Source organism: Elgaria multicarinata, chromosome 22 (assembly GCF_023053635.1).
Source record: "Elgaria multicarinata webbii isolate HBS135686 ecotype San Diego chromosome 22, rElgMul1.1.pri, whole genome shotgun sequence".
NCBI lineage: Eukaryota > Metazoa > Chordata > Lepidosauria > Squamata > Anguidae > Elgaria > Elgaria multicarinata.
In genome coordinates this window covers 10261827-10275586 of record NC_086192.1, presented here as the reverse complement: position 1 = coordinate 10275586, position 13760 = coordinate 10261827, and the positions used below count along the sequence as shown (strand labels likewise).

The window sequence follows — 13760 nt, the reverse complement described above, 5'->3', positions numbered from 1 at the left end:
GTCTTTTAACTTTGCTGTTTTAAATCTTCATTTTAAATCTCTGCATTGCCGCTCGGTTTTATTCTGGTTGTACTTTTATATTGCGCTTTAAGTTATATACTTAAGTTGTACTTTATGGTTTGAATTTTTGTGAACCACCCAGAAAGCTTCAGCTATTGGACGGGGTAGAAATGCAGTAAATAAATAAATGGTTACTAGTCCTGATGGCTATGTGCTACCTCCAGTATCAGAGGCAGTAAGCCTATGTACACCAATTGCTGGGGAACATGGGCAGGAGGGTGCTGTTGCACCATGTCCTGCTTGTTCATCCCTGGCCGATGGCTGGTTGGCCACTGTGCGAACAGAGTGCTGGACTAGATGGACCCTTGGTCTGATCCAGCAGGGCTCTTCTGATGTTCTTATGATATGGAAGTGAATTTCAAAAGCAGGCTTTGGTATGGCATTTATACGCTGATGTCAGACATCACGGTAAACCAGATTTTTTTACAGCAGGTTTGATTGTTCTCGCTTGGCTTAGCAGTTTTTGGTATGGATGTCCCACTAAACAAGCCAGGAATGGAGACGCCAAGTGGAAATGATCAATCCTGAAATGTGTCATTTCAGCAAGCCAGATTTTTTTTTTAAATTGACTTATTGCAGTATGCAAACCAGACCTGCTTTACCAAAATGCCTGGTTGGAGCTCCAAAACCCAACTTGGGTGTACACAACCTGTTGGATGTTCCAGATCCAGTTTGGATCTGGGTCCCTTTCTGCGACACTGACGTCGAGAAACTTTCAAAACGACACATACGTTCCCTAAGATGTAGATGTAGAAAAATCCAAGGGGATCCAGTGCATACTGTGGTGTAACGGGAATTCTGTGACCCCATGCGATTCTTCATGGGGAGCAACTAGTTCTTATCGGAGGGGCACTTTAAAGAAATGGTGATGGACCAGCACCCAAAGAGGTCCACTGTCATGTCCCCATAGCTACAGCCATTGGGTCAGTCTATCTTCCCTTTTCAGCCAAGTTTGTTCTTGGAGTCCCTAGCTGCTTATCTCAATTGTTGACGACATGTTCATGCAGCTGTACAAACCAAGTCCAAATCCGGGAAAGAGGTTAACCAAGCCATCCAAAATGGTGGCCCTCGCTACCACAAGGTGTAGTGATGGCCACCAATTTGGATGGCTTTAAAAGCAAGAGACGGCTCTCAGTGGCTACTAGTCCTGATGGCTGTGTGCGACCTCCAATATCAGAGGCAGTCAGCCTATCTATATACACCAGTTGCTGGGGAACATGGGTGGGAGGGTGCTGTTGCACCCACGTCCTGCTTTGTTGGCCCCCTGGTTGACAGCTGGTTGGCCTCTGTGTGAACAGAACGCTGGACTAGATGGACCTTTGGTCTGATCCAGCAGGGCTCTTCTTACGTTCTTATGAAAGCCTTACATTTTGCAACCAGTTCTTTGTGTTCTTCGAAGGTACAGCAAAGCTTTTTTTTTTGCTGCTTTTTTCTCTCTCTCTCTCCAGGCAGCGTGCGCGCACACAGAGCAATAAATACCAGGTTTATCATCCCAACCCCCCTTTTGTTTCAGACACAATTCACAAAGAATCAGTCTCGGAGACTGACTCACCCTGGGCCAAAGCACTTGCTGAGGAAGATGACTTGATAGATGCCTCTAAGATGGCTGACTGTGGTTTGGGTGCATTTCTTACAGGAGACGTCTGTTAGCTGTTTCTAATCCAGGGATAAAAAGAGGGAACCGGGCAAGATCTGTTGTTTGTCTGGGACATTGTCTAGCTGAGGTCTCCCTGACTCCCCCCCACTTAATTTATGTGCTGTAATACCAACAGTTTTTGGCACAAGTCTTTAAAGTTTGTAAGAAAGGAGAGCCTGTATTTGTCTTTCCACCCCAAAGGGTTAAGAACCTAAAAAGTCCCATGTTAGATCACACCATTCATCAGCCCCCGCCCTGGTGCCCTCCAGATGTCTGGGGAGTCATGGGAGTTGTAGTACAACACATCTGGAGGATTCCAGGTTGGAGAAAGCTGTCCTAAAATCAAGAATTGGGTAAAATCAAGAACTGGCATAGCTGGCTTGGGGATAATGGGAGATGTAGTCCAACAGACCTGGAGGAATCCAGGTTGGAGAAAGATGTCCTAAAATCTAGAATTGGGTAAAATCAAGAACTGGCTGGGGATAATGGGTGTTGTAGTCCAACAGATCTGGAAAGCACCAGATTCGGGAAGGCTGAACCAGTTCAACATTTCTTTATATTTATTCATTCGTCCCGTTTGTGAGTCGCTCTCGGTACGACATAAAAGCAAAAGAAAAACCCCCAAAACAAACATCAAAAAGTGTTATTTGAAATGCAGCAACAGAAATGCACCATTTAAAAGAGACAGAGCTAAGAACAGAGAAGATGGTTTTAACCATAGCAGTGCCCCTATTAAAAAATAAAGCAAGCTGCTGTTTAAAAGCCCTGAGAGAATAAGAACGTCTTTGCCTGGGCTGAAAAGTCAATCAGGTAGGTGCCAGGAAGGGCATTCCACAATTTGGGGCCAACACAGAAAAGACCTGTCTTTCCTACTTCCCACATGGACGACCACTGTTGACAGTCCTGACTTCCTCTATGAACTTGTCTAATCCCCAAACGCTGTCTATCCTTAACCAAATTGTTGGAATTTTGCATCTCACTTTTCCTTTTTTTTTATTCCCCCTACCCTTTATTTTTCCAGATTCCAAACCCTCTCTTTGACCTAGCGGGAATAACATGCGGCCACTTCCTCGTTCCCTTTTGGACTTTCTTCGGCGCCACCCTGATCGGAAAAGCAATAATCAAGATGCACATACAGGTAACTCTCGCTTGCCTCTCTTCCCAAAATGCCAAAGCATCTCCGTGGGCCATTTCCCCCCACAGGCTTTTTTCCTCATCAGCACAAATTCCTTCGAATGATGTGGCCCCAGACAGGACTCTTACTCTCTGTGAATCATTGTTTCCTGGCAATCTTTGCCATTCCTGGGAGAGAGCAACTCTTGCCCTGGCAAGCATGAACATTACTAGGGTGCCCATATGAAAAGGAGGACAGGTCTCCTGTATCTTTAACATTTGTATTGAAAAGGGAATTTCAGCAGGTGACATTTGTATGTATGTTGCACCTGGTGAAATTTCCTCTTCATCACAGCAGTGAAAGCTGCAGGTGCCCTGCCCTCTTTCAAATCTGGTGACAGTATAGCTCCTGCAGCTTTAACTGTTGTGATGAGGAGGGAATTTCACCAGGTGCGACATGCATACAAATGACACCTGCTGGAATTCCCTTTTCTATGCAACTGTTAAAGATACAGGAGCCCTGTTTTTTCTTTTCATATGGTCACCCTAATATTACGTGCAGCTTTCTTTTGGATGGCAGTGGTTGTGTTAATGTTGGGCACTGATTGGAATGTGCCTGTGACGTCACCTACCAGGCACATAATTTCTTTGTCCCTGCTACCTCTTTAGGGGGTAGCCTAAGGGCTAAAAGTACAAAATGTTCTCTGCTATGAAATCATTTCAGTGGCTTGAGGTCATACCACCCTCACTCCACTTTTCCACCTGCAGTTGGATTACATTAGAGGGCTGTTGTAAGAGTTACTGTGATGAATGTATGGGAAGCGTTTCGAAATGAACTGTACACATGCTCATAACTAATTACACAGATTGTCATCTCGTCGGTGCGTTTCTGAGAGGGGTGCAGCGTAGCGTAATGGTTATGTCCTATTTCCCCACTGGTGTCGAGGCTGGGCTGAGATCTGGTGAGTTAGCTGAAGGTACAACAAAGGGGGTAAGCAGAGCCAGAGTCCACAAACAGTTCTACTCAGATCCAAAGCTGCGTAGAACAAAGCCAGGCAATGTAGACAAAAGGCAAAAAGAGGAGTCAAGTCCAGGCCAAGGTCACTTACAGAACGGAAGGCAGACAGAAAGCTGGAGCTGGAGTCCAATGTAGAGGCCATTTCCAGCAGCTTTTGTGGACATCCACCTGGCTTTTTCTCCTGGAGCTGATAAGACGCCCACCCAAGCCCCAGCTGCAGTTGGTTGCTTTGCGTGCCGAGGAGCCCCCTTTCCTCCCGAGTAGCCCTCTGCTGCAGCCTGGCACTTTGTCAAAGTTCTGTGGGTTGGGCCCGCCTCCTCTGCCACCTCCAGATGTTTTGGATCACAACCCCCTTAATCCTTGACCATGCTGGCTGGGTCAGATGGAAGTTTGAGTCCAAAGCATTTGGTGTGTGCCTTTCCTAACCATCCTGAAGATTTGGAGGTCAACTCCCACCAGCCCCAGCTAGCATGGCCAATGACCGGGAATCCTGGGAGTTGGAGTCCCAAACATCTGGAGGGCACCATTTTGAGGAAGGTTGATGTAATCCAGAAACTTGTTTGTCTTCCCGTGGGTGAGGGCTGAACAGCCCCAGAAAGTACATTGCGTTGGTGGGAAGGGCAGGTGTGATTTTCTATTCTGAGTGTGTGCATCTAAAATACCCTATGACTACAAAAAAAAAAAAGGAAGAAAGAAAGCTTCCTAGCCCTTGTTTTACATCCAGAGGTGGATATCATCATGGCAAAGAATATGTCGGCCATGTGTGTAATGTCCAGATAATGTTGTCTGGTTTTCCACAAACACAACACCCCCAATAAATTTTTACTTGTTGAAATTGGATTCATACCAAGACTACCAGATAATTTCTGCTCACAAACAACTTAAATATTCCCCTCCACCTCGCCCAAACGGAAAAAGAGCCTGCACAGTCATAATGCATCTATATTTGGTTAGCGTATTTGTACACTCGTTGTATTACTCTGAAGGTGGCCTTTACCATAAAAGGGGGGGGGGGAGGAGAGGGAACCGACAGTACAAATCATTACTTTTTCCCTGAGATTGGTTTATTATATTTATATATTTTGCCTTCTCTGTAAACCTGATAGCATAACACATATGTTAATAAGTGTGTAAAGTTTCTCCTTCCCCCCCTTTTTTTTAGTGTTCGTATTTTATTCTAATTTATTGTTAGCTGAGTTGGAATCGATTAAAGGAGGGTGATACAGCAATCTCTTACTGTATTTCTTCGATTCTAAGACACACTTCCCCCCCCCCATATAAACATCCCTAAAAACGGGGTGCGTCTTAGAATCGCGGGTGCATTTATTATGTCTTAGAATCAAAGCTTTTTTTCTGTTGGTGGTACTGAAATTAGTGTGCGTCTTACAATCGATGGCGTCTTAGAATCAAAGAAATACGGTAAATAAAATCAGGAGGCAATCCTATGCATGTTTAGACAAAAAAAAAAGTCCTATAACTCCCAGTATTCCCCAGCCAGCTATGGTGAACTTGTGTACGACTTCTTTCTGTCTAAACATGCATAGGATTGCACCCTAAATATATTTTCTTTTTATCAGACCAAGGGTCCATCTAATCCAGCATTCTGTTCACACAGTAGCCAACCAGATGTCCCAATGAGAAACCCACAAGCAGGACACAAGTGCAACAGCGCCCTCCTGCCCATGTTCCCCAGCTGCTGGTGTACATAGGCACACCGTCTCTGATACTGGAAGTAGCACAGAGCCATCAGGACTAGTAGGCATTAATAGCCTCTTCCCCTCTTCCTGGAATCCTCTACAATGCGTAACGATTCTGTAGTGGATAAGTAGGGACCTGCAAGAGAAAACTTTCAAAATACTCCATTCCGTTCTCCTTCTGCAAATTTTCTGTGTTTTCCCTTCTACTACTCCCCAACCATTAACATTGTTCAGAGGAGGGCAACCAGGATGATCAGGGGTCTGGAAACAAAGCCCTATGAAGAGAGACTGAAAGAACTGGGCATGTTTAGCCTGGAGGGGAGACATGAGAGCACTCTTCATATACTTGAAAGGTTGTCACACAGAGGAGAGCCAGGATCTCTTCTCGATCCTCCCAGAGTGCAGGACACAGAGTAACGGGCTCAAGTTAAAGGAAGCCAGATTCCAGCTGGACATCAGGAAAAACTTCCTGACTGTTAGAGCAGTGCGACAATGGAATCAGTTACCTAGGGAGGTTGTGGGCTCTCCCACACTAGAGGCCTTCAAGAGGCAGCTGGACAACCATCTGTCGGGGATGCTTTAGGGTGGATTCCTGCCTTGAGCAGGGGGTTGGACTCGATGGCCTTGTAGGCCCCTTCCAACTCTGCTATTCTATGATTCTATGATTTCATGGCCACTGAGCAAGCTTGATACTAATTGGAGTGGAGGTAACTCCTTAGGGTTCCCACCCACCCCCAAAAAGAGAGAGAAGTCCTTCTCAGTGGTGGCCTCCAACCATGGAATGCTCTCCCCACTAAGGTCCACCTGGCACCAAGTCAAGACTTTACTCCCACACATTTGACAGCAAATGACAAGTGTTTTTTTTTTCATTTCATTTTTTACGGGTCCTGGGATTTTAATTGTTGACGGCGTAAAAAATTTTTTTTTTAATGTTTGCACGCACTAGTTTCACATGACATTCCTATATTGTGCTTTTACGGTTTTAATCTTTGCAAACTGCCCAGACAGCTTCGGCTATTGAGCGGTATAGAAATGTCATCAGTGAACGAGTGAATGGACTTTTCCTACTTCTGCACTCGTGGGGGATTCTGTTTCTGCAAAAACCGTCCCTTGGGCGTGGGTGGTTCCATTTTTGCTGCATCAGGATTCACATCCTGAGGATGAGTTCTCTTTTAGTGTGTGTGTGTACATATATATATATAGGATAACCCAATCTAAGTAGGCGTCCCTGAAGATAAGCAGACTGAAAAATCACAGCTTGGGCAAGATAAAACTTTGGAGGACGTACTGTGCTGTAGTTGTTGTTTTAGCGTGTTATTTATAATGATCTACACCCACATGTGGTTTGGTGTCTATTCAACGTTGGGTAAAATCCTACATTTGTTATAAAAGCGGGTGCCTTTCTCTCCCCCCACCTCCAGCCAATTCGGACCAATCTTTTGCATCACTCCTTTCAAGCACACTGTACAGCAACATGCTAAATTTTTACTCTGTCCGTGCGCTTGCTTCTTAACGTAGCTGAGGACAGCTATAGGAAGTAGAGTCGGCGTCGAAGATTTACGGTGATATCCCCTATTCTCCGTGCCAAGTACGAAGCCGCTGGGCCCGTCCCAGAAGTCCGTTTTACTGTTGCATTTAATTGGTCGTTTAATTTTCACCGCAACATCAAGTCCTAGATGCTAATGGCGACCTTCTCTGAGCGGGGATCCTTTATGTAGACAAAATGACACCAAGAGGAAGGTGCCAGCAGGCTGGGGACGCCCCACGTTTTGCAGAAGTACCCAAAGATTTTGTTCGCGAAACTCTACCGGAGGGTGTGGAGTGGGAGGGGGGAGGAGAAGACCACAGAACCAGCCCACTTGAGGGCTGAGCATGCTCAGAGACAGAAAAGTCAAGGAATGGGAACTTGAAGGATTGGGCCATGGAATGGAGTATTCTGTACAAGGGCATAGCACTTCTTTGCAATATTTTCTCACAGTCCCACTTTACACCATCTTCTGGTTCTTCCCCTCCATAGAAAACACACATGCTTTAGTGTAACACTTTGCACCAAAAGCCCCAATTTCTCTTCCAAATTGACCTTACAAACTGCTGCAGTGCTTACAACTAAGTTACACTCCATGTAGCCGTTCACCCCCGATTTAATGAAGCCAGGCGTGGGGGGGTGGGAACAGACCAGGAGAAGGCCCAAACCACGGAATGGATTGCTCACCCTTGATTTATGGGGTCTGATCTTTTTGTGGTTTCATCTGTCACTGACACACTATTTTCCCATTTTTAAAAAAACTTGTTTTTCTCTTAATTCCTTGAGCAGGGAAGAAAAACAAAGGAGTTCAAACAAAAACTTAGCTAACTAAGTGGAGAGGCTGTTTGGACAGGCACATCCTCGGGGGGGGCGGGGTAAAGCCTCTCCTGGACTGTACCATTTCAGATGGCGAGTGGGGTCCATATATTTGAATGTTTTCCCCATATTAAAAAAAAATGTCCTGCACTTAAAAATGAAAATCTAGATGGCATGGAAGAAGTTTTCGTCTTTGCGTTGTTGTGCTAGGGTGTTTTCGTTGGGTTTTTTTTAATGTGTAAGAATATTTTTCATGCCCTCTGAAGTGGTAGAGTCCAAGCATAGCTTTACCATGCGATGAGCTGTTTGATACACTAGTATAAAGCCCATGTCGCCTTGGACACGACTAGTCATTCTCCTTTAGCTCTCAGCCCCCTTTCCACGCAGGGGTTAATGAATAACACAAATATGACTCATGCATAGTGAATTCCCCCTCCGAACTTCTCATGTGGTGCAACCCTGCCCCCTCCCTCACACACTCCTATTGGCTCAGACCCTACCTCTGCCCTGTACCTGGAGTCTTGGGCAACTTACTCTTAGTCTCATCAGCTTGGCTTTTGGGAAATGAGTGTTCTGTGATGAGCCATGGGCAACATGACAGCCATTTTATGAATGGGCCACCCACCCACCCAACAGTCATTTTGCGAGAGCGCCCACAACACACATTCAAAATTCCAGATGTGCTTGAGATGAGCTGGACGACGACATCAAGACATGACTTAAGTTGTCACAGAACAGGAGCAGGAAGAGAAGTTGCAGCCATTTTCAGCAGCAGCTGCGTGTTTAGCGTAATGTCTAGAATGGCCCAAACACTGAGAAGAAACATAAAAGTGAAGGGGTAGCAAAAGAACTGGACAGTTCTGGTCACCACACCTAAAAAAGGATATTATAGAGCTGGAAAAGGTGCAGAGAAGGGCAACTAAAATGATGAAGGGGCTGGAGCATCTCCCCTATGAGGGATGGTTACATCAACTGGGATTGTTTAGCTTGGAGAAAAGGAGGCTGAGGGGAGACATGTTAGAGGTGGACAAAATTATGCATGGTATGGAGAACGTGGATAGGGAGACATTTGTCTCCCTCTCTCAAAATACTAGAAACCAGGGTCATCCCAGGAAGCTGATGGGTGGGAGATTCGGGACAAATAAAAGGAAGGACTTCTTCACACAGCGCATAGTTACGTTATGGAACTCAGTACCACAAGATGTAGTGATGGCCACCAATTTGGATGGCTTTAAAAGGGGGTTGGATAAATTCCTGGAGGCGAAAGCTATCCATGGCTACTAGCCCTAATGGTTGCGTGCTATCTCCAGTATTCGAGGCAGTAAGCTTGTGTGCACCAGTTGCTGGGGAACATGGGTGGGAGGGTGCTGTTGCACCATGTCCTGCTTCTTCTGGCCAATGGCTGGTTGGCCACTGTGTGAACAGAGTGCTGGACTAGATGGACCCTTGGTCTGATCCAGCAGGGCTCTTCTTATGTTCTAACTGGGAGGGGGTGATTATTTGCACTGGATCAGACGCTGTAATCCTTGCATTGTTTTGGCTTCCGCTTTGGATGAATATCTCTCGTGACTCATGTTTTTGTTCCTACAGAAACTTTTTGTGATTATTACATTCAGCAAACACATAGTGGAACAGATGGTGTCCTTAATTGGGTGAGTAACTTTATAGCTTCCCCGTATGTCTCAGGTTGCTGAGAAGCACTGCTGTTCAAGCCTCACAGAATGCCAGCAGTATACAGTGCCGAGCGCCCGATGCCCAAGTGATGCTCCGTCCTTGTCCAGAGAGCTTTGCTGCGTCAGAAAAAAAGTAGCGGGACAGGAAGGCTAGGGAAAGGGCAACTGCGGTACCTGTTTTTTTTAAAAAACGTTTATATTCTGTTTTTTTCACTTAACTTCAAAAGTGGTCCACAACTTTTTTAAAAAAAACACCACCGATAAAACATTCATAGAATCATACAGCCTAAATTTAAGATTGGGCTGCACAGCTTCTTTCTGCCTGAGGATCAAATTCCATTTCGGTAGTGTTCCTGGGGAAATGGGCGCTCATTCCAGCAATGGGTCGAACCAGAGGCACAAGGGGCGGGGCTACAAAAACAAATGCCTGCATATTTTAGATTATTTATTTATTCAGTTTATGATCAGGGGTCTGGAAACAAAGCCCTATGAAGGGAGACTGAAAGAACTGGGCATGTTCAGCCTGGAGAAGAGAAGATTGAGGGGAGACATGACAGCACTCTTCAAATACTGGAAAGGTTGTCCCACAGAGGAGGGTCAGGATCTCTTCTCGATCATCCCAGAGTGCAGGACACGGAATAACGGGCTCAAGTGACAGGAAGCCAGATTCTGGCTGGACATCAGGAAAAACTTACTGTTAGAGCAGTACGACAATGGAACCAGTTACCTAGGGAGGTGGTGGGCTCTCTCACACTAGAGGCATTCAAGAGGCAGCTGGACAAGCATCTGCCAGGGATGCTTTAAGGTGGATTTCTGCATTGAGCAGGGGGTTGGACTCATAGAATCATAGAATCATAGAATAGCAGAGTTCGAAGGGGCCTACAAGGCCATCGAGTCCAACCCCCTGCTCAATGCAGGAATCCACCCTAAAGCATCCCCGACAGATGCTTGTCCAGCTGCCTCTTGAAGGCCTCTAGTGTGGGAGAGCCCACAACCTCCCTAGGGAACTGATTCCATTGTCGCACTGCTCTAACAGTCAGGAAGTTTTTCCGGATGTCCAGCCGGAATCTGGCTTCCTTTAACTTGAGTCCATTATTCCGTGTCCTGCACTCTGGGAGGATGGAGAAGAGATCCTGGCCCTCCTCTGTGTGACAAACTTTCAAGTATTTGAAGAGTGCTCTCATGTCTCCCCTCAATCTTCTCTTCTCCAGGCTAAACATGCCCAGTTCTTTCAGTCTCTCTTCATAGGGCCTTATAGGCCCCTTCCAACTCAACTACTCTATAACCCACCTAAATACAAGGTACTCTAGGTGGCCTGCAGAGTTAAAAACTATTTAACAAAGAACAAAACAATGCAACCCAGAAGCAGTATATAACAATCGGCAAAGAAAAATCCGGATTCTAAAAAGGGAAGGCCTGCCGGAATAACCGAGTCTTTAATTCCCAGTTTAAAAGTTTCAAACAGGTCAGCAGGCGCTTTTCGATCGGCAGGTCATTCCACAGCTGGGGGGTGGGGGCACCAAAGGAAACATTCCCCTTGCGTGTGACCGCCGTCTCACATGAGGCAGCCGCGCAGCAGATAACCCCCCGAGGACCTTAAGTGGCGGACTGGGATAAAGGCGAGGAGATGCTACCTAGGACCTAGGCCATGTAAGGCACTTTATATTTTGCCCGGAAACAAAATGGCAGACGGTGTAAAGATTTTAAAACCAGTGCAACATGGTCTCCAGGGGATGTCCCGGAGACCAACCTGGCTGCCATACCTTGCACCAGTTGGCGTTTCTGAATTAGATATACCGGCAGGCCCAAAATCAAGCCTCGAGGTTAAAGCTCTTACTGCCGTAGGAGAGGCGTTTCAACGTTTTTAGAATGGGGGCAAAAGTCAGGAAACCCCCAAACGATCCGTGGATGAGGGAAAGAAGGGGAGAAAAGGAGAAAGAGGGGATGGTCAATAGGGGTACCTGAATTAGGTTCCTAGAGGGCCGGATTTAGACCACGGACGCTGAGGTTTTGTACCCCTGAACTAAACAAACCAAGCAATGAAAAGAAATGGAAAGCTTTACTTGGATTTACTTCCGAGTAAGTGCGCTTAGCATCGTAGCCGTAGTTTGATGTCTCATTGTCATCAAGATCACTGTCGTGGATTCTGGATACTGCTAGCAGAACACTTGACAGTATGGTTTATTGGTTTAAGATTTTAACATCCAACTATTAATTAGTTTAAGCTACTTAAGGTTAAGTAGCAAAACAAATCAGCAGTTGGCTGTTTAGCCCAATGCAGTATCCAAAGACGGCTGAAATGCAACATCTCCGTTCGGGAGTGACCCAGCGCTAGAATTTGGAAAGTGTTCGAAACTGTCGAAGGCGCTCCGCTCCCATCAGCAAAATGGGGATGGGATGAATTACCAGCGTGTCATTTCATTAGAGAAACTTGCTCACTCTTCAGGGAGAAACGTTTACTATTCCCCTCTGCGACCCCCTCCCCTCCCGCGAATGTCCATCTGTGTTAGGAAGTGATTCAGACTCGTTTTAAAACTAAGGATTTATTGACTCTTATGGGCAGGAAATAGAGCAAGGCTGTAGATAACGAGCCTGCAATTATTCTTGTTTTAAAATAATCTTTGGGCTGTGTGTACTATCCCCATCTAGAAAGAGACAATAGGACACCTTCCCGCAATTCCCCCCCCCCCACGCCCCAAATTGTAATGGAATGTCCACTTTGCAAATGCGTTAACCGGAGAGCAGCTGGGTGTGACCTCGCATGAAACCATAAAACTACTTTATGGTTTTTTAACTACTTTATGTCTATTTCAAAAACAATGAGGATTCCTTCTGAATTACCCGTTATTTCCCAGCATGCAATTCTGCCCGCAGGTAGCAACGGTAACGCCTTGCCATTGCTCTTGAACCTGGTTCTTTGGGGGGGCACAACAAGGTCCTACAAAGCTATCCTGATCTTTCTGACATAATCAAGATGGATCCTGCGTTTTGCTCGAATACGCTTGTGGGCTTCACTGATGTTCTTCACTGATGTGTTAAAGGAGACAGGGTTGGCCTTGGTGTGTTGGTGGCCCTTGGTCACCCCTCAGTGAGAGAGACACAGTAAGCGTTGCCCAGTTGTGTACGCTTTCATACTGGGCCCAATTCAAAACTGTACTCAGAAGGATAGTTTAGCTTAGAAGAAAGGCAAATCAGGAGAGACATGATAGAGATGTTCAAAATCATGGATGGTTGTGGAGAATGGGACAAGGAGACATTTTTCTCCCTCTCCCATAATACTAGAACCCAACGGGGTCATCCCATAAAGCTGATTGGTAGGAGATTCAGGACAGATCAAAGGAAGGACTTCTACACACAGCACAGAGTTAAAACTTTGCCGTTCACTACCACAAGATGTGGTGATGGCCACCACTTTCGATGGCTTTAAAAGGGGATTGGATAAATTCCTGGAGGAGAAGGCTATCAATGGCTACTACACCTGGTGGTTTAATGCAGAATACCTCTGTACACCAGTTGCTGGGGAACATGGGCGCGGGGGTGCTGTTGAACCGTGTCCTGCTTGTGGGTGCCTGGTCAACAGATGGTTGGCCGCTATGTGAACAGAGTGCTGGACTAGATGGACCCTCGGTCTGATCCAGCAGCAGAGGCCCAGATTTGACCCACAACCTGAGGTTCTAAACAGTGCTCTAAACAGTGGTGTGTGGTTTTTTGCTCAATGTATAGCTTGATTTAGCAAATATCTATGATTTACACCCTTGGTATTTTCTCAAGCAGAGGGCAGGGGGAACGTCTTGTCTCGGGGAGAGTTTTCCTGATTGGAATGTCTGGAAATAATTGCTTCTGGAACTATGTAAACTTGACATGGGTAGCGTTATACAAAGAAGCCGGAGTGTCTGAAGTCACATTCTTGAATGCTTCAGTGCTGGAACAAATCTGGGTTTTATAACTTCTGGAGCTTCAAAATGAATCTTTTGTTGTCGCTTCCCAAAACAAAAGAAAAGGTCAATTAGTGCACATTTATTAATGGCTGTTCTCAACAGTCTGCTGAGTGAGGTACATTCTCAAACGCGGATCAAAAGTAGCAGCATTTTCCCTCAGAATTACTCATCAGCTTTTGAGGGAACCGTCTTGACAACCTTTTATGTCGCTTCGTGTCTTTAAGGAACCACAGCCAGATTCAGGACTTTATAAGATGGTTGATGTCAGACTTCAAAAATGTTCC

At 45.8% G+C, this 13760-nt stretch overlaps 1 protein-coding gene across 3 annotated transcripts in view; it reads left to right on the top strand.

The window, feature by feature from the left end:
* VMP1 (vacuole membrane protein 1) overlaps positions 1 to 13760 on the top strand; it is a 119227-nt gene that overhangs the window by 83476 nt on the left and 21991 nt on the right. For all 3 annotated transcript variants that reach the window (XM_063146485.1, XM_063146486.1, XM_063146484.1), the window contains exons 9-10: positions 2718 to 2834; positions 9456 to 9517. In XM_063146485.1, coding sequence (XP_063002555.1) covers positions 2718 to 2834; positions 9456 to 9517 — 179 coding nt within the window. The remainder of the gene's footprint in view (positions 1 to 2717; positions 2835 to 9455; positions 9518 to 13760) is intronic.